Genomic DNA, 20,462 nt, shown 5'->3' with positions numbered 1-20,462 from the left:
GTTCTGCAAGCCTTAATGCACAGGTGGAACTTCCAGCCCTTTGAGTATAAGACTTAACCTCTGTGAAGCACCTGAGATGTTCATCGCCTGAAGGCCACATTCAGAGAGCCACTGTGGTGTCTATGACACCCATGAGACATTAAGCAACACTCTGCTGGGCATACTTTCTCTAGATGTCTATATAGTGAGTGGATGGAACATGTTAAACCTGAAAGCTATCATAAGCCTTCTACCACCATAATTCTCTTCAAAGTAACTCCATCAAGCACATTTTAAAATCACAAAACATTTCTCTTCATTTGGTCAATTAGCATATAGTTTTCACAATGTCCTAATAACCTCGAAATACAATACATTCAATATTCAACAGGTTGTACTTATTACTAGCAATTTCTAATGAATACATTTGAAAATATTCTAGATATTTAGAACTAGAAATACATTGACTAGATTTCTCACTTTCCTCTTGATTTCACTGCAAGCTGCACATGCATAAACATAAACTTCGTACATTCAGTTCCTCAGGGTCACAGAAGATATTTGCCAAGGAATTTCCCTCATAATATTCATTAGTTGAAGTAAATAAAGCATTCCAAAATAAAAAAGATCAAGACTGACAACTAATTTCTCCACTGCTAACATAAATCAAATCCAAAGTACTTTTAGCTACCTGTGGGCCTGGGAGACCAGGGTCTCCTGGGTAACCCATTTCCCCGAGTTCTCCTTGCTCACCCTGCCAGAACAAAAGAAAACACATGTAAATAAAAGATTTGATAAGAAAATATGCATATCAACAGATAATCACTTTGTGTTTGCATAGAGTATTAGCTGAAAGAATGTTTATTTCAGTTCATCCAAGTAACTTTCAAGCAGCTTCAACTTCCTGCTGAAGAAAACTCAATTAAAAAGCAAAAAAAATTAGGTAGCTTTTTTTTAATTGGTATACAATATGTGATGAACACATAAGGTACAGAGCAAGAGGTCAGTTTTATTTGCCTTTTACACCATGGTCTCAGCAATACTCCTGCATTACCTATCTCTTATGAACTGACAAAGACAGAGCCGCAAGAACAGAGCACCTTCACCACCTACAGAAGTAGAATCATGACTTCACAATTCATCCTACAACTAAATGTTATCTACCTCACCTTTCACACTGTTCACTCAGTGAGATAAGTCCAGTCTTTCCTGAAGATGGAAAAAAACCAAATTGCTTCCTTCTCACATCTACATAAAGTTGCCATTTAAAGCTGTCAGTTTAGCTGGCATCCATAATAAATATTTTCTGTCTCTGCTGGATTGAATAAAACTGCGATATTTGCATCAAAATGTTACAAGCTTACAGAAAATCTCCTTTCACTAGGGAGAGGATAACAGCACTCTGAAGATTCTTGGGAAACAGGTAATTATGGATAGAATTTCCAGAGGAAAAGTATATTGAAAAGGCCATACTCTTACCTTCCACAGAAATAGAATAAAACATATCAATATAAAGAAAAAAACCATTATATTTGAATAAGTTTATTCATAGCTAGAGTAAAAACATTGACACACAGAACATTAGTTACAGACTGATGCTAGGCTTATGACATCTGCAAAACTAATAAATAAATAAAATAGAAATAGATTTCCACCAAAATCAGCAATAACAAATAACACTGACTACAGTGAAAACGGATAAGAAAATTTTTCTTAGGCACACCACGTAAGAATACAAGGCCAACAGAATGTTTCTAGATAATTTGAATCAGTTTCAGAAGACAGTCTTTGGTGCTTCTCCCCCTTACGTCATCCTCTACTTTACCTCTCCCTTCTTTACTGTTTGGTTTTGTTTTGAGAGCAAAGTACAAAGACTGCAGTGCTATTCATGTCTGTGACAAGCACGTCTCTAAGGCTATACTGCCACTTCTGTTCCTTCTGCCTGCTGACTACTTGTCTTCAGAACAGCTAGCTCTGCTTCTTTAAGAACTGTTTATTTCTTATTCTTACTGAAAGTATCCTTTCAATCCCCCTTTTTTTTTTACTACAAAAAAGCAATAGATTAATGCATCTGTAAGACCTGGAAAATTGCCCTTTTCAGGATATGGTGAAAAGTTATGAGTTTGTTGATGGAGCATTAGTTCAGTGTATTTTACTAACAAACAAAAATAATCGGAGTCATTATGCAGTAACTGGGATTCTTCTGGCTGATTCTCTCTACATGATAATTTGGCCCTAAGCATATTACTAGATGGCATAGCAAAAGACCACCAGTACCTATCTTCATCTGAAAGACGGGTTGATTTGTACTCCAGCATAAAACCTTCCTTTTCTAGAAGGACAGTCCATACCATATTTCCTTATACAGTCAGATCCTGCTGCTCAAAGGAAGATAATTCTTTGCTACATTAAATCATTCTCTACAGGAGTGAGCTTTAGAGTGTGTGGAAGTACCGTGCAGACATGTACACATGTAGCAAAGGAAGAGAAAACTATTAGCCATTTACTGCAGCATCTCCACTCATTTCTGTCATGTTTAGCAATTCTCTATTTATGTTCCCAAATTTATATTAAAATATATAGTAATATATTATTATATATTAATTCTAATAAAATAATAACTAACAGTAAAATTGCCCTTTTATTTCAGTGAAAGCTGTCCATCTTCTTTGCAATTCTAAATCCTTCAAATCAGGAATGCTTCTTGTATATCATCCATAGAAGGCTGACTTAATTGCTGAAAACTTGTGTCTTAGATCACACGGAAATTTCTATGTTAAGTGGAACAAAAGCTCAGGCTGGACCCATAGATGCCTGTAGATAAACAGCAGCAGTGTTAGCCACTCACCTTTATACCTGGAGGGCCTCTTCGACCTTCTGCACCCTAGAAAGGAGCAGGATGAGAGATTACATCCAAAACACCGAGAAAGACATGAAATAACTTATAATTAAATATATTCAACTTATATAAAACAGAGATCATTTACAAACAATAAAAAAAATCCATGTGTTTAAGGTAAAATTGAGAAAAGAATGGACTTGGGTCAAAAAACCCTACACGAGTATTACATTTACCAGGGAAAAGGCCTTTAGTGAAGGAGAGGGAAGACATCCCAACAGAATTCTGTAAAATACTTTCCCAGTCAACTGCTCCTTGGCCAAAATAGGAGTCCACTGCTCTCCTCAGGCAAAGGGCCTACAGCACTTTCCCGTGCACACTGCTCAGCCGCATCAGTGAATGTTATCAAACTTCACATCACTAGAGGACTTCAGAATGTTCTGCGCTTCTTAGAAGTGACAGTGATTCCATGCATTATCATTAGGGACCATTCTGACAAACTAGAAGGGGTGCCTTCATAGGTTCCAGTCCCCAGCGGATTAAAAAGAGCTGCAGACGTGGAATTTACAGTCCCAGGAAGGAAGAAGGGATAAAGGGATAAATTCATTTGTGATGAAGTAACAAAACAATTAAGCTACATAGAAAAGGCTGCACTGAATTTAAAGCTTATAACTTCACATTAATAAGACCTGAAATTAGTTTTATAGCAAATTTTATTTAATTAAAAAAAAAAAAAATTAGCTACTAAATTTGAAGTGAAGTATGCTTCACTGTTAGAATTATAGATTTGTTTTGTTCCTTTTTACTGCAGGAATTTTTTAATCTCACAAAGAAAACAAGATTTGTTCATCCTCTCAGTGGGAATACCACTGTATCTTGGATCGATTATTTCTACTATGTATTGATCACTCTTCTTACATCAGGACCAGCATGGCCCTGCTCTCCTTGGAGTCCATGTGGTCCTGGGTCTCCCTGCAAAACAAAACAATAAGACCTTTAAATAGAGTTTCTTCTTGTTGTAATTACTCTTTCTTCTCTTTCTGATCCTTCTTAGATTCTTCTCCTAAGCAATTTTATTCCAACCAGTTACATTATGCTAAAAGCTGAGTCATTATCTGCAAATCACTTGCAGTAAGGAACTACAAAGTACAGTGATCATACTTGCTTTGAATTTTCAATTGAGCAGTTACTAATTGTTGACATTTTGTCAAAGCTTTTGTGAAACCACTTTTATTGACTATGGTCTTTCAGCTCTACTTCTTAAGATGAGAAGGGAGTAAGGTTTGCTACCAAAAAAGTCATCAAAACACAGTTATTCTCTGAGGAGTGACTTTCATCGTTCTTCTACTACTTTCAGCAAATTTTGCAAAGACATGCATACATACACAGCTACTTGTCTAAGTAGAATCAAACTTTTAAAAACAGTGGATTTTTCTTGCATGCTGCTAGAAAGTTTTAGTGGCTTTTAACTCATTTTAAAACTTTGTGTTGTGGATATGCACTAAAGGTAAATTTAAAAGAGCTGCTTAGTCACTAGATAGGAAGTACAGCTAAGCAATTATCCAAATCCTCATTCTTCTTTAATACAGATTTACTTGCTTACCTGCCATGCTGGGTTTCCTTTTTCTCCCTTAGGACCAGCAATATTATTGTCAATCCCAGGATCTCCCTGGAAAAGTTCAGTAGAAAACTAAACATTTGGTGATCACACCTTTATTACTCTACCTATAGATGCAGAACATGGAAATAGGATCAACGAGATTAATCATCGTGGCCAAAAAGAAATGCATAAAGGCTATTTAAAAAATATATGCTTGCAAGAACACTTTATAGGCACTTCTGCAAAAAGGTGAAAATATGTATCACCAATGGGAAACAAATCAAATTCTTAAAATGTGAAGTTGTTCTGGTTGAGTAAATTGAGCTAAGATCGTGCCTAATTAACAATTCTCAGACGAAGTTGTATTAGAATATTTATATTTAGCCATCTGAAGCTACATATACATGAAATCCTGATTCCTCAAAGAAGCCCAGTTACCATGACATCTGATATCTTTCATAAGCTTTAGAAGACAGGAGTCATCACTTTATTCTTAACTCTTCAGAAAAACAAAGATCTTTGAAATATGGATGAGAAGACAAAGTTGAGATACAATAAATACAGTGCCTCCAGTGAAATTTTTATATAGGGAGCTCTGGAGTACAACAAAGAAGATACGGTGGCACGAAGAAGTGAATTACCTTTGCATTGTTATAAATTTCTAACCAAGAGTCAGTTAAAAGGGATTTTAAATGATTGAGAAATTCCTCTTATAATGAAAACCACAAGGGAGGAATAAATACCTCCAAAAGGAGCTACATTGTTCATAGTAGAAACAGAAATAATTAAACATTCCTTGCAGAAATGCAAGGGACGACCAGAAGATCTAAGGCTTAAACATCTGCTTCCAAGCAACGTATTAAAACAGATCAGTTCATCAGCAACTAAAGAGTACAGAACTCTTGAATCGTACCATACTTTTTGGACAGTACTGCAACATCTAGAAATGGGAAAAACTCTTCAAATCATGTATCACATCATATCTCAGGTAGCTCCATCATGAAAACCAGGCACAAAACTGGTTCAGCAGAACAAAAATGAAGAAATATACTTACATGATCTCCTCTTAGACCAGGTTCTCCTCGTTCACCTGGTTCTCCTCTGAGGCCTTTTCTGCCCTGAAGTCATAAAAGGAATATAAGAAATTCTGGTATAGGTAGAGACAGTACCCATGGTAGTGGAAGGCAGATAATAGATCTAAGTGGAGCTACACAGATTTGCAACAGGAGCCATCACAGAGAATGGGTAGCTATACGTACTAGATACTGTAACATACTAGAGAACAAGTCAGGGGCATTACAGAGAGCGCTACACTTCAGACAGCTGTTTTCATAAAATCTCATTCTTATAAAGGATATTTTACCCGTTTTCCAGGGCTGCCTTTCTCTCCAGGAAATCCAGGAGATCCATGTTCTCCCTAAACTCACAAAGAAGAAAGAAAGAGGAAATTAAAAAAATAACAGATGTTCTTTCCGATAAACGTGCTTCTCAAATTCTGCCTGGCAGGATCCAACTTCTATTAGGCATGCAACTCCAAACAACTAAGTTTCTCTCTAAACAACTGAATTTCTGTTCAGCTTTAAAACCCATTCAAAGGCAAAGAAACCTGTACTTTTAAACCCTGAAATAGGTTTCTCTAATTGCGCTTCATGATTACCTGTTCTCCATCGATGCCATCAAATCCACTCTCACCATGCTCACCCTACAACAATAAACAAAGCCCCATCATATTAGCATCAATTCACTTGTGTCTTTTATCAGGGAAGAAGTGATGACTCTGCTTTGGGAAACTTGGGAAAAAAAATGGTGTGTAGTAGTAATGGCTAGCAAGAACAGTTTAAAATAATGATTACAACATAGAACTAATAATTAAGAACTTTTAAAGAATTATTAGCTTTCAAAATAGTTAATATTTAAGAACAGTTAATGAGAATTGATAAAATTATAGATCTTTTCTAGGATTTAAGTTGTATTCTGTTATACAGTTTTGCACAAATTCAGTACCTTCAAAATCTAGGAATATTCCAAAATAGAACTAGCTTACAGGTCCGCAATTTGGGTTTTCCATTAATACTTTGGAAATAAAACTGGCCAGGTGTAAATCTTTTAAGAACAGTGATTTAGTTTAGGACAGAAGTAAGAGGAATGAGGAAAAAGCAGTCATTTCAGATCACGTAGGGAGCATGGGTCTAATCTACACCCATTGTATGATGCTCTCCATGAAGTTTTCACTCTGATTTCAGGCTGGATATTAGGAAAAATCTCTTCTCAGAAAGAGAAGTAAGGCATTGCAGCAGGCTGCCTAGGGAAATAGTAAGTCACCGACACTGGAGATGCCCGAGAAACACATACAGGCACTGAGGGAGATGGTCAGTGGGCATGGTGGGGATGGATCGATGGTTGGACCAAGCAGTCTTAGAGGGCTTTTCCAACCTTGATGATTCTATGATTACTGGATATAAAGAAAAAAATAAATTTCATTTATTGTTAAAAATAGAACAGTTAACTGAGACCACAGTCATTTTACTACCCTGGAAGACAAAACAGCTCACAAATTAATTCTTATACAAACATATTAATTGCACTTTAAAGACTTTGATGCTTTTAACCTGTTCCTTCCTATTTTTTATCTTACAAGGTAGCATGAATTAAAACGAAGCAGAACATTATTCTCCTCAAAGAAAAATTGATTACACATGGAAACACATACCTGACTTCCCTGATAACCCCTGGGTCCCTAAAAATGAAAAGAAACATCAATTGAATTTGGTGACAATCTTCAGAAGCATGATAAACCAGCCTGATGTGAAAAGGCACTCTGGGCTCAGTATTTGTAACACTTTTTGGAAAGCCCCCTACCGCCACTTTGGGGATTGACCCCTTTCCTTTATGAAGAGGTACAGCCTTCATTATTACTTCCATCCTATAACGATTTGTATTTTTACCTCAGACCAATCTGGAGCTGGTGATGAAAAAGCTACTGGCAATAACTGAGTCAGCAAACTCCCTTGATTCATTTTGCTTACAAAGTGCCTCCCAAAAGGAGAGCAAAAATTGTACGCTTTTACAACTGGAGGTCTTGCTCTCCCCATCCATGTTTCAGGAAAGCAGCAGCACAGAACAGTTTTGCAGAAAACAAGATTAAGAAACACTTCAGTGACATACTTGCCTTACGGCCTCTGGCACCTGCACATCCCCTATCTCCTCGAGTCCCATTGAAACCAACCGGACCCCTGTCTCCCTAAGAAGCAAAAAAGTGATGTTAAAACTCATCCTTATAAAGATGTTTATTGGTTAAATAATTAAGATTAAAGCAAAAGAGAATAACATCACCAGCTGGTGTGCTGATAGGGCACATGGAGATGATTGTGGACAGAAGCAGGTCAGCTGACCTAATCTGGGTATAATCCCTACCATATGACATCATGCAAAAATGAAAAATCTGTGGAGAGAGCTGACTGGGGGCAGCACCACTGCTCAAGGGACTGGCTGAGCATCAGTAAGCTGGTGGTGAGCAATTGTGTTACGCAGCAACTGTCTTGGGGAAAAAAAAAAATATATATATATATATAATCATTACTATTTCTTTTTTTCTTCTTCTTAGTAAATAGTTTTCATCTCAAACCACAAGTTCTACTTTGATTTTTTCCAGTTCTCTTCCTCTTCCCATAGAGATGGGGAAGCTGTATGGTGCTTTATTGCTTGCCAGGTTAAACCACACATTTTATTTTAGATAACATTAGAAAAAAAAAAACCAGAGCAAACAAGAGCTCTGGTACTATCAGGTAAAAGAAATAACTTGGATATCCTGACATCAGAAAAACAGAGATGACTTTCTGCTTTCCTTACTCATTAAACTCGTCTCTCTCTGGACTAGCAAAAGTGCACTGTGGATCACATTCTAACTTAAGTTAGACAGAGGTACCATAGAGTCACAGTACAATAAAGTTTGAAACCTTTTTTTGGCCTGACTGTTGTCTGTGTGACACATTTTGACTAACATCTGAGCTGGATAATACACAATTATAATCCAAAACTGTCCAGCATTATCTCTGCAAACTCCCTTCTGCGTGGCATCTCCTATATGTAGCCTATTATCCACTTCCTGCTATGCATTTATTATATTCAAATGTTTTGGATACTTAAAATATTTATATTATGGCTGAAAAAAAAGTTTAGCCTTTACTAGGGAAAATTTACCATGTGAAATTCACTTTTGAACTTCACATGCAGAAAACAGACAGCTTCTGAGATCCTTCCATGGTACAGAGAAACAGAAAAAAAAGCATCAGGAAATTTAGAAGCAAGACTTACATAATTTAACTGCTCTATCAGATCACTCTACATTCTCAGAAGGTTTAAAAAAAAAAAAAAAAAGTAGAATTTTAATTCTGTAAAATCACAGAATAATAGAAACTTTTTGGATGGAAGGGACCTTAAAGATCAGCTGGTTCCCAGCTCCCTCACAGGGTTGGGATCACCTTCCACTAGATCAGTCTGCCAAAAACCCCATCCACTTTGGTCTTGAACACTTGCAGGGACGGGATATCCACAGCTTCCCTGGGTAACCTGCATCAGTACCTTACACCCTCATGGTAAATAATTTACTCTTAATGTCTAACATAAATCTATTCTCTTTTGTGTTTTAAACTCCTTATCCTATTGTGCATCTGTTCACACACAAAGAAAAAAATTGTTTTGATCCCTTCACAACTTCAAAAGAGACAAGACATTGAATTTTTCAAATCAAAATACTGTGGCAAAAAAAAAAATAAATAAAATCAGATATTTCCTATTTCAAAGTATTCAGAATATTTTCACTTTAAAAAAGAACCTCAGGGCTTCAATTTTAATTTTAATTCTGGAAATTGCTTATGTGGAATTTTATTCTATCATTAGAAAAATCAGGCTACGTGAAAAATAAATAAATAGATAGACAGATAAATAAATAAATAAATGTGGATACTGCTCAAATAGCTACAACCAGTGATTCCTAAAGAAATCATTAAACCACCATCCTGATGCAGTTTCCTGATAATCCTAGAAGACAACTCTTCATTTCCATCACCACTTTCAAGAGAGGGTTGGCTTCCTGCAGGCAGTCTAACCAAGGGCAAATTTAGGCTGAGTAACCTACTGTGAAAATTGGAAGTCCAGTGCAGACTTCACAATTACATACACAGAAAGATATCCTTCTCTGGTTGTTGGTTTGCAGACTTCTCACTTGTAATTAGGAGTGATATTTAAGTTGTGTGCAGTACTGTAAACATAGTAGTTTGCTTTTAGCATAAGAAAATTGTCACTTACACTTTGCAAGATTTCTTTTGTTTCCAGACTGCAAAAGAAGCAATATTCCCAGGGGACTGAATTTTGGCATATGTACACTATGCAGAACTCTTTGACAGGAAGAGCACAATGCAAAGAATTTAGAAAGTCACCAAAACACTGCTGAATTTAACTTTGTTAGACAGTCATAAGATATTCAGTTATGCTAAGAAGGGATGGGATGGCCTTTTCTGCAATAATTATCTGCACAATCTGCCACAAAATAAGAATATGACATACAATTATGCCACATAAGATCCTATTCTTGATTCTGACTGACTCCGTTTCTACATTAGAAGCTATTACTTGTTATGGTGAAGTGCAGATGCACATAGAATCAAGTCCATGTAATTGTCTTCAGATGCTGCTTAAACACATTTTAGGTTAGGATTGATAAGACTGAGCGAATGAGTAAGTGCAGGCAGATTCAGGCATCTATAAACACCATCTTATAAGGAAAGAATGTTTACTTACAATCCCACCTTCCTCACCAGGGTGGCCAGGAGATCCTCTGTAACCTGTACTTCCCTGAAAGACAGGAGCAAAAGAGAACACTCTTCTCCAAGCACACTGAGTTTATTTGCATCAAGTTACTCTGCCCATGTGGACAGAAAAATTTTCTTGAAAATCAGATCCAGTTAAGCTAGGGAGAGCAGGTTCCACCCCTACTGTGCTAATACAACCACTCTGCACAGCGTTCTGCATACTTGACACTGTGGTGGAAGAAAAAAAATTGGTAAAATAATGTTCAATATAAGGTTCAAAACATTATCTCAGGAATTAACAAACCTAACAGATTAACAAAGCTTAGTGAGTTATTTGGTCAAATTAAGTATCAATCTTTACGATTTTGAGGAGGAAACCATAAGGAAATTCTAAGGTGAAATGAAAAATATAAGGAGGCAAAAAATTGGATAGGACAAAGATTTTGCAATAGATTAAGACAACTTTGTGAATACTAAAACTTTGTATTTCAACTGACTCAAACCTCATAGCCTCAGGTTAAGTATGTGTAAATCTATTTAGCATGCATATATACACATCTATTGCACAGGAACTAGTACAGAGTTTCTAGAAATTGTGACAAATTTGTGCTGAAAAAATGTTTTTAAAACTGTAAGCTGTACAACCCAACACATCATGTCCATCCACCTGCAGTACAACTACATCTACCTTCTGAACACTGTTTCATCTGAGCATTACAGTTCAGATTAATAAAGCAGGTGTAAGAATACCAACAAGAGTAATGGAAGAAATCAGCGTTACAAGACTACACTTTTGCTAAGGAATAAGTAAAAATGGATTTATCTGCAACCAGACAACTGAAGAGTGTAAAATACAATGACAAATTATTTAGAGTGTTCCCAAAACAAGAAGAAATAATGGAATTAGTGTAATATTTAGTCTCTATTTGTATATTATACTAAAAACCTTAATAATGAGGTCTACTAGCATGCTGTAGAAGTGATGAAGTCTGCTATATTTGAAACAGATAATAGAAGAGATAATAAAAAAACCTGATATGTTGTAAATTAGTGCTGCATTGATCAGGCACAAAAGTCTCACATCTTGTGAAGAGGGATTTTTATTTCCTACTCTCATCTTGGCAGTTGCCCATTTCTTATTCACAGTTAGCTAAAAATGCTGAATCATCTTATCAGAAATCATTTTGAAACCCCTCTCTATTTACTGCTGAATTCTGTGAAGAAGACCACTTAACTATATTTTGGAGGTACTTCCATTACAAAAATACCTTTGTAATAGCAACATGGAGAAGAGAAACGATTACATTACATCTTTTATCTCCATCTGTCCTAATGACAAAGGTTATGGGCATCTGAATGCATGCTTTGTATTACTACAAAATACAAAGAGACATTGAAAAAAAAATAAAGCAATTTTTTTGTTGACCACAGCTCTCCTACCTTCCTCCCAGGATTTCCCCAGCCTCCATGATCACCAATTTCTCCAAGGCATTTACAAACAACATTACAGCATTTTCTTTCTGCAACAGTATCCTGAAAAAAAAAAAAAAACAACCAGAAAACAAAAAACAAAACAAAACAAAACCAAATAGCATAGCATTTCTGTACAATAAATTACAAAACACAGACTTTTTCCCTTTACGTCACAAAAGCACTTACAAGGTTTCTCTGCAAGATGCTTGCAATCTCTGGAAATCCAACACTCAGAGGTTCATTGTATCCAAAACCTCTGCCAAACTCTATTTCACGAAGTGTAGTCAGGTTCTGACTATTATCCAAGCCAACTAAGAGAAGGGCATCAAGACCTTCAAAATAAGTGTAAATAAAAGTTTGTGAATGCCTGAACTAAATTATTTAATCAGCAACATGATGCTGAATAATAGCAGTTCTCTAAAACTTAAATTTTACATTGCGTTAAATGAAATAGAGCCATTGAGAACAACATATGAGACAAAAATTATGACTAGTGATTTTCCAATTAAATTCCCTTCTTCAGAAGGAACTGCTTCTAAAGAATGCAACTAAAGATGAAAAACTGTGAATGCCCTGGAACATACAATTATTCTGGACGTCATGAACATGGATGGTTCACACGGGGAAGCACACACTCTCCCACTGACTTCTTCATAACTCTGAGTGCAATAAGTCATATTATTTAGAAAATTTATAGTATCAGAGAAATACATTGGGCTTCAGGGCAATAGGAGGCCAGAGCATCAAGGCAGTGCTGTAATACCTTTGAGTCGAAAGGCAGTGGCTGCTTTTCTGAGATCTTCCAGTGAATCATCCAACCCATCTGAAAATACTAACAGAACCTGTCAGTAAAGAGAGTAACACTGAATGAATCACTTGAAAAGAAATATTAAAAGCTATGTCACCGTAAAAAAAAAAAATAAATAAATAAAGTAGTTCACATTGAAAACTGCCTATAAGGTAGTTTAAGTTCCACTATGTCATACAGACCTGGAACATACATGATAGCAAGAGAGCAAGAATACAAAACCCTCTCTTACCTGAAAACATTCCTACTTGAAAGATGCGTCTTGCCTATCAGTTCTTAGCATTGCCATTAATTGTATTATATCTACCATATAGTATGCTAACCTGAAGATCAGTTCTGCTGTGTCTTATCTCCTGAAGAGCTTTGCTTGTGAAAGGTGTTCACCTGTACGTGAATATGAAAAATAACTCCGAAAAAGCAAAAATTTTCTCTTTCTGCAAGACCATCTTCAGCTGGATGCCATTTGAGCTGCATCGAGTGCATCTCCAGGTGCCCTCCAGCCTTTCCATAGATGCTTATGTCCCTTCACTCTTTCCCACATAAACACCATACCACCCAGCTTGACTCTCTCCCTAATAAGACTTAAGATGTGGTTTAACTCACATAAGGATGAAAATTCTAGCCCTTACTATTGGATATATTCTCATCTTTTCAGGCCAAAGAATTATTATCAAGCCTCTTTCAGGGCTTAGGAAAGAAGAACTTCTTACAGTTCCCCCAGAGCTACCAATCTTTTCCTATTTCTCTCCTCATCTTTCCCCTCCAAATCAAAAGAAATCTTCTCAGGCCTAACTCATCCAGTGGATTTCATTTCCCAGAAAGAGGCTGGTACACTGGTTTACACTGGTAAACCATTTCTTGCTCCCAATAGTAATGACTCCAAGTCCTCCCTCCTAAACTCTGATCAACATTTTATGTTTCCTACATTTGCTTTACTGCAGACTCTAGAGAACTACTTTGGTGAAGGGAAATTTTCCTTATTAAAAATAAAGGCAATGATCCTGAAACACTGCACTGTGTTCTTTCACTTAATTGAAACTAATCCTTTCATTTCAAAAGAGATTAAGTCAAGCCTTCAACTTCACCAATTCCTGATTCACCGATTTTTGAGCTCCCTTTTGTTTCCAAGGAATAATCAGCACCAGAGTCAGCAAATGTTAAACCATGTGTTTTTTCAAGTGTATATATTCACACCATTAAGTTACCTTCACTTTAGCAGAGGTTGCACTAAAAAACTTCTCCTGAACTGCCTGTAAGAAGTCTACGTTCAGGTAAGTATCCACCACTGTTTGTGCATCTAAGAACTTCTGTATGATCTCTTCATTATAGTCCTCAAAATCCGAGTTGAAGAGGAATTCCTTGGTCTGTGACAATACTTGGAATTTGAACCTAACGTTGACCGGAAATCCAGCACTACAGCTGATATTTGGAAGAGATTTCATCTGGAATAAAAGCCTGGGAAGGAATGTTTGCAATTTCTGTTTCAGAAGCAGTGAAGATGCAGACTGCATACGTCTTGAAATATCAACTGCTATAGCAAGGTCTATATTGCAATAATCTGTGAAGAAATTAGAAGAAACAGGAGACTATAAGCATACGCTATTTATGTTATTCATCTTTCATCATAGTACTGTGGTTTAACCCGGCAGGTAGCTAAGCAGTACACAGCCATTTGCTCACTCCTGCCCTTCCCAGTGGAATGGGGGAGAGAATCAGAAATTAAAAAAAAAAAAGTAGAACTCATGCATTGAGATAAAAACTAAGATGAAGAAAACAAAAAGCAAAAAAAAAAAAAAAAAAAAAAGGATAATAGTTATCACTATATGTATAGTACGTGCTGCACAAGCAGTTTCTAATCACACACTGACCAACGTCCAGCTAGATCCCAAGCACCAGCAGGCCATCATAATCCCCCCTTTTACAACTCGCCTTCTGCGTGATGTCAGGTAGTACAGAATATCTCTTTGGCCAGTTTTGATCAGCTATCCTAATCTAAACTTGCCCCCTCCCAGCTCTAATTTCTACTAGAAACATTGGTGTGTTATCAACATTGTTTTTCTACTAAATCCAAAACATAGCATTATACCACACACTATGAAGAAAAACTGTCCCAGCAGAAGCTAAGACACAGAATCATGGGAGTGGAACAAAATTCAACATGGTAGATTTAAAACCAGAATCAGTGAGATGGTATTTCATATTTTCAGAAAACCTAATAGTCTATCAGTTTCACTGGGGCTACATGAACTAGCAGCCACAAAGGACTGATCTTATTCACTAGATGCACATACGCATTCAAATGCAAAACAGCTCACTGTTCTCACTGTTATTCTTCTGCTGCCAAATGGCTTAGATGGCTTAAACTTATAAACATTTCCACAACCTTTGCTATCAACTGAGAATATGTAACACATATTCCAATTGCAATGTGAAGCTTGATAGCTGACTGCGATTTATCATTTTGCCACAAGATCAGATAGCACATACAAATACAGAACAGTAGATCAAAGAAACAAAAGCAATAGTGGAAGCGTATCACATGATATCCACCATGCTGTAAGGTGAGGGCTATCTCTGTTACAGAATTGATTGTAGAGCTTGTGATAACAACAGTAAATATTGCAACGTGATTAATTCCTCCACCACAACCTACCAAGCCAGCCAAAGTACTCACCTTATTTCTCCTGTACACTGATTCTCGATTTGTCATACTGGATTTCATTCTGTGGCCCTACATGCACTGTCACCTGTCATCAAACAACTGCAAGGAAGTCTGAGGCATGTAATTTTATGTGGAAAAGAGTACTTTCCTTAATTTTGCTCCCTTTTCACCCACTAGCTCTTCAGCATTTAACAAATACAAGGTTGTTTTTTATGTTTGCTTGTCTGGGCTAATTATTATGGATAAATTTGCCATATAAATTTCATTGCAGTTTTATTATTTATAGCTCTACTTGTAGGGGAAGTCAAAGGTATGTAATAAAAGAACACAATGCAGACAATAAACATACAGAGCTCACAACTGAAACGAAGAGTAAAATTTGGTTAGTCATTACAGAAACAGGGAGAGAAGCCCCAGGAAAGATGAATGTGTTTCAGCAGTTTAACCAAATAAATCCAGAAACAATTTCACCTCAGAACACAAATTGTTATGTTTCAGTTCTTGCAGTACAAATCTGCCATTTGAAGGGTATGATTAACTTCTAAGCAGTGCCAAAACCTTTCAACATGCAAGGTCATAGACAATGCACTATTACAGCCACAAAATCTGACTGACTTTTAGGTCTCAGAGTAGTGTTTCTGCTTAGTCCATAGCAAGAAAGTATTTCTCTTAAACAGTTTTACATATATATATTTAAATATATATATATACATGTATATTTTTGTATATATATATATATATATACACACACATATACACAGTTTTATATACATATTTATATATATATAATATAAAAACTGTTATATACATATTATAACAGTTTTGTATATATTATATATATATAACATATACACACATATATATATACACATATACACACACAAACACACACACATATATATATATATACACATACACACACACACACACACACATATATATATATATATACACATACACACACACACACACACACATATATATATATATATAAAAAATAAAACAGTTGCCCATTAGCCAGAGCTTGTGAGGTTGCCCATCTGATTTCAAGGTTCAGGGAACAGCAGGGTTATAAAGGTGATCAACATTTCAGGAAAGAATGATTTTTTCTAGTTGTGCATGGATTTTCCACTTAAAACCTCTCCACAGGACCTCTGTAGGACTTAATTTTTGTCAACAGTTGCTACTGACAGTTCCATTGGAACAGGATGGTCATATTTAGCTATAGACAGCATAGGTTTTTGGAAAGGCTCTTTTTCAAATATCAATGAATTGTCCTTTTTCTCTCTTGTAATTAGGATATCAGAGGCACATTTTCCCTGTCTCCTCTCAGACAACAAGGAATGATGAATGTGAATGCTAGATTTGAAGCACTATCTCACCCCAGAAACCATTTACCATTGCTAAAAGAATAATGGTTCTTGTCTGAAAAAAGGTGCAAGTCTAGAAATTTACAAAACTGAGTAACCTTCGCAGAGCTATTTGGTAAAACAGTTGCTCTGCTTCCCAGCACACTTAGGTACTTTTGCTAGGGATTGCACGTAGCCATGTGGATATTCTCCATTTCATATCCAACAACAGATTTATGCTGCTTACCCTGGTTAGCCGAGTCTTCAGGCTCACAGATCTCACTGGTAATAGTGCTCCTGATTGTTTTCAGCGCATCAAAGTTCTCCACTGTGAACACTCTCCTTGCATCACCAGCTATTCGGAGCAGCTCAAAAGAGTTTACAATCCCTACCCCAACTGCAAAGACGTGTATCCCATTGCTTCTCAAAGCCATGGCTGCATCATCCACTCTGTCAGCAGAATATCCATCTGTAATCACAACAAGGTTCTGCGAAACTCCTTGGTACTTGCGGCCTCCATTGGCAGGCTCAAAAAGTCTCTGGGCAAACTTCAGTCCTTTGCCAGTGAATGTAGAAGATTTCAGTTGCTCGATTCTGTTTATCTGTTCCTTTATAATGGTGTCACTGTAGAACTCATTAAGATAAAATTCCTTCTGGGGTTCTTGACTATATTGGACTACTCCAACATGTACTTCGTCCCTAGAAATAACAAAACTATCCACAACATCCTCCATGAAGGTCTTCATGATGGAAAAGCTGTTTTCTGATATACTTTCTGATCCATCTATCAAAAATATCAGGTCTGCCACATGATTGCTGCAAACTTAGGGAAAAAGCAAGGACAGGACATAACACAACAACAAAACAATTAGTGAGGAACAATTTTGGCATTGTTTAACTTTTTACTTATTCTCTTCAGTGTAAGCCACTAGTCAGAAAAGCTGTTCACAGAGAGGCTGTGCAAGGACAATCTACCTGTCATCTATCCAACATCAATCTTGAAATCTTCCTTGCATGGATAAAACTCATCCTTTCCTAGAATTAACTTGCAGAATAAATCATAGTTCTTTACATATCAGCTAAAAGACTGTTTGAGGACAGCAATAAGAAAAGAGAACTTGTAAACAAAGTCAGTCTAGCAGCTGAGGAAAGTCAGATTTTACCTACCAATGAAGTGAAGTCAGAATAACTGCCACAAACACTCACCCTCTTTGTAGTTGAAAGGCCACTGTGAGGAGAAAACTCTTGAACTACATGACTGCTATGGAGAAAGACAGATTCTGCCTGGAGAAAATTCTTGCCTGCCATTTTCATTTCCTTTATGGGCAGTTTCTATTCAGGGTATCAGAGGTGCAATTCACTGGATCTAATTTTTGGTAGAAAGAGCCTGATTCTGGATGTTGTGCAGTAAGAAAAAATGGTGGTCAATAAGCCAGTGCAAAATGAGTCACTGAATAAAAGTCTTTCTACAGGTATCATGTGTGCTTTAATAAATGGAATCTCCTAACACTGGGTCCTTCTCTAAGCACAAAGCATAGTTTGAGAAGGGATGTACTAGGAAGTAATGAGCTGTTGTGCACAGGGTAGATGGAATCAGCCACCACACACATTTGTGAGCAAGGGCCACACTTACACTAAGTGCAGGTTCACTGGATTTTTAGCAAAAATTGTATCTATATTTGTTATACTCCTCATATTCTTACCCCAGTTTCACACATATGATGGCATTTGAACTACCCAAGTACATTGGGTACAATATGGTGATATATTTGTTATTTGTTTTAACACATCTGAACCTCTGTATCTTTAAAATTTAATACTCTTCTTTGGGATGAGCTTTGTATAGTGGGGCAGAACTCCTAAGTCTAAAGTTCTAGCATGTGTGAATAAAAAATAGTTCCTAGGAGTTAAAAAACATCTGCCTCCATCAGTGTAAGCAACCCCTTGGAAACAACTGATGGAAGACCATTCACAGAAAGTAATTTCTGTGACTGAATCTTCACGTGCACTGTATTTTAAGCATAGAACTCTTTCCAGACTTTTCCATTCATCCTCCTATTATATCTATAGAAAATATTTAACACCGATCTTCCCCTTGGAACACTGCAGTTGTAGAAAAAGACCTAGTGGATCTGTTCAAAAGTCTTCTTTACCTGGCTTAGATTTCTCACACACTATCTGAGTCAGGTTTTCGTGTATGTTTTCTAGTGCATCATAGTTTTGTGCAAAGAATAATCTTTCCTGATCTTCAGTAATCTCTTCAAGCTCTTCTCTGCTTGCTTTGCTCACTCCAACAGCAATTAAGACGATTTTATCTTCCTTCAAAGCCCTTATGGCCATTGGAAGGTTGTCTCTATCTGATGGCACTGTTGGTTCATCAGTAATGAGAACAAGGATCCTAGTGACAGCAAGAGATGATGCACGTCCACCATAGTTCACATCAAATCTCTGCCTAGCAAAGCTCAAAGCTCTTGCTGTGAAGGGCTGGCCTGACAGAGGCTTCAAGCTGAATACTGCTTCTCTAATCTGAGACTTGGAAGCATACGAATTCAGTGAGAACTGCACCTCTGGCTTTGAGCTATAGACCAGAACACCAAACTGAACTTTGTCCTTTCCAACCACTGAGTTGTTAACTACTGCTTCTACAAGCCGAAGCATGCTTTTGAACTGCAGGTCTGTAACACCAGATGATCCATGCACTACAAATATGATATCAGCAGCTTCTGCTCTCTTGCACACTGTCAGTGGAAAAAGAAGAAAAAGAAATAAGGTTATAATTCTGTCTCTCTTTATCACTCCTCAATGTTCTTCAAAACTTTGTACAGAGATTTCTGTTCCCATGTTCCATCCGTAACCACAAAGTGCAGAGCATTTTACAGAAGAGAAGAAATACTCATTTACTTGTCTATGAGGAAAAGAATGAGATTCAAACCTGCAAAAAGAACAAGTTCTTTTGATAAAAGAACATAGGTTCTTATACCACATTTCACTCCAGTGACACTGCATCATATGGGGGGAACAGATGTAAACTCCACTATGAACATAGAAAGCAAAATCTTCCTTTATAAGGAGTTAACAGGAAAAAAGAAAGAAGGAAGAACTACCTGAAGAGAATAAACAGAGAGGGTTGTCATCACTACTTACACTTCTGTAGATTACAAATTTCAAAGAGAATCTGCTTTTCTGAGAAGTTCATTTCACTCTCAAAGAACACTTTGTCTTGGGTGCCAGTGATCTCCACAAGTTGTGAATTGTTCGCCTGGAGCAAGTCAATAGCGTATATAGTGATACCTTTGTCTCGGATGGCTCTGGCTGGGCTTTTTACTGAATCTTGGGCTTCTCCATCAGTAATCACTATCAGGTACTGTTTTAATTCAGGACGCCCTCCTCTAGGAGGATCAAAGTAAGAAGCAGCAAAGGTCAATGCTTTCCCAGTCAGTGTTCCCAATTTTATCTGCTGTATTTCTTGAATGGCTCTCCGCACATCAGCTATAGTGTTGTATCTGTCCAGCTGGAACTCTTCCCTTATTTCAGAGCTGAACTGAATCAAGCCAATTCGAACATTATCAAGCCCAACCTCTACCTTGATGACAAATGACTGCATGAAATCCTTTATCTTCTGAAACTCAGCTGGTCGAATACTGTTTGAGCTGTCCACAAGGAAAACAATATCAGCTCTCACATTTTTACAGACTAAGAAATAAAGAAAAAAAAAAAAAAAAAAAAAAGGAATAGGTTAAAATCACAGATTTCACCTGCACTTTTAACACCTTAACTGCGTCAAACCCCCCAAAAATCTGTAAATGACGGACTGAGAAGACAGACGTCCTCTGCAGGCGAGGACAGATGAGAGCGAACAGGAGATTTAATGGCTAACAAGAAGGCTGGAGAGCCTTTCTTCATCTCCCAATTTTAAGAGAAAGAATTCTGCGATTTGATATG

The 20,462-nt window shown here is 36.9% G+C and overlaps 1 protein-coding gene across 2 annotated transcripts in view; it reads right to left on the bottom strand.

The window, feature by feature from the left end:
- Positions 1–20,462, bottom strand: part of COL6A6 (collagen type VI alpha 6 chain) — a 44,257-nt gene that overhangs the window by 7,691 nt on the left and 16,104 nt on the right. Inside the window, exons 7-23 of one of the 2 annotated variants that reach the window (XM_052693328.1) lie at positions 19,665–20,213; positions 18,674–19,258; positions 16,768–17,343; positions 13,715–14,067; positions 12,465–12,543; positions 11,888–12,033; positions 11,669–11,761; positions 10,218–10,271; positions 7,588–7,659; positions 7,129–7,155; positions 6,076–6,120; positions 5,782–5,835; positions 5,474–5,536; positions 4,422–4,487; positions 3,737–3,790; positions 2,828–2,863; positions 671–733 (exon numbers count right to left, since the gene is read on the bottom strand). In XM_052693328.1, the coding sequence (XP_052549288.1) occupies positions 671–733; positions 2,828–2,863; positions 3,737–3,790; positions 4,422–4,487; positions 5,474–5,536; positions 5,782–5,835; positions 6,076–6,120; positions 7,129–7,155; positions 7,588–7,659; positions 10,218–10,271; positions 11,669–11,761; positions 11,888–12,033; positions 12,465–12,543; positions 13,715–14,067; positions 16,768–17,343; positions 18,674–19,258; positions 19,665–20,213 (2,915 nt within the window). Of the gene's footprint in view, positions 1–670; positions 734–2,827; positions 2,864–3,736; positions 3,791–4,421; positions 4,488–5,473; positions 5,537–5,781; positions 5,836–6,075; positions 6,121–7,128; positions 7,156–7,583; positions 7,660–10,217; positions 10,272–11,668; positions 11,762–11,887; positions 12,034–12,464; positions 12,544–13,714; positions 14,068–16,767; positions 17,344–18,673; positions 19,259–19,664; positions 20,214–20,462 lie in introns of those variants that run through there. The other variant, XR_008209035.1, reaches the window with a different exon arrangement.

Source organism: Tympanuchus pallidicinctus, unplaced genomic scaffold (assembly GCF_026119805.1).
Source record: "Tympanuchus pallidicinctus isolate F22 unplaced genomic scaffold, pur_lepc_1.0 scaffold3, whole genome shotgun sequence".
Taxonomy (NCBI): domain Eukaryota; kingdom Metazoa; phylum Chordata; class Aves; order Galliformes; family Phasianidae; genus Tympanuchus; species Tympanuchus pallidicinctus.
This window is presented reverse-complemented; position numbering and strand designations above follow the sequence as displayed.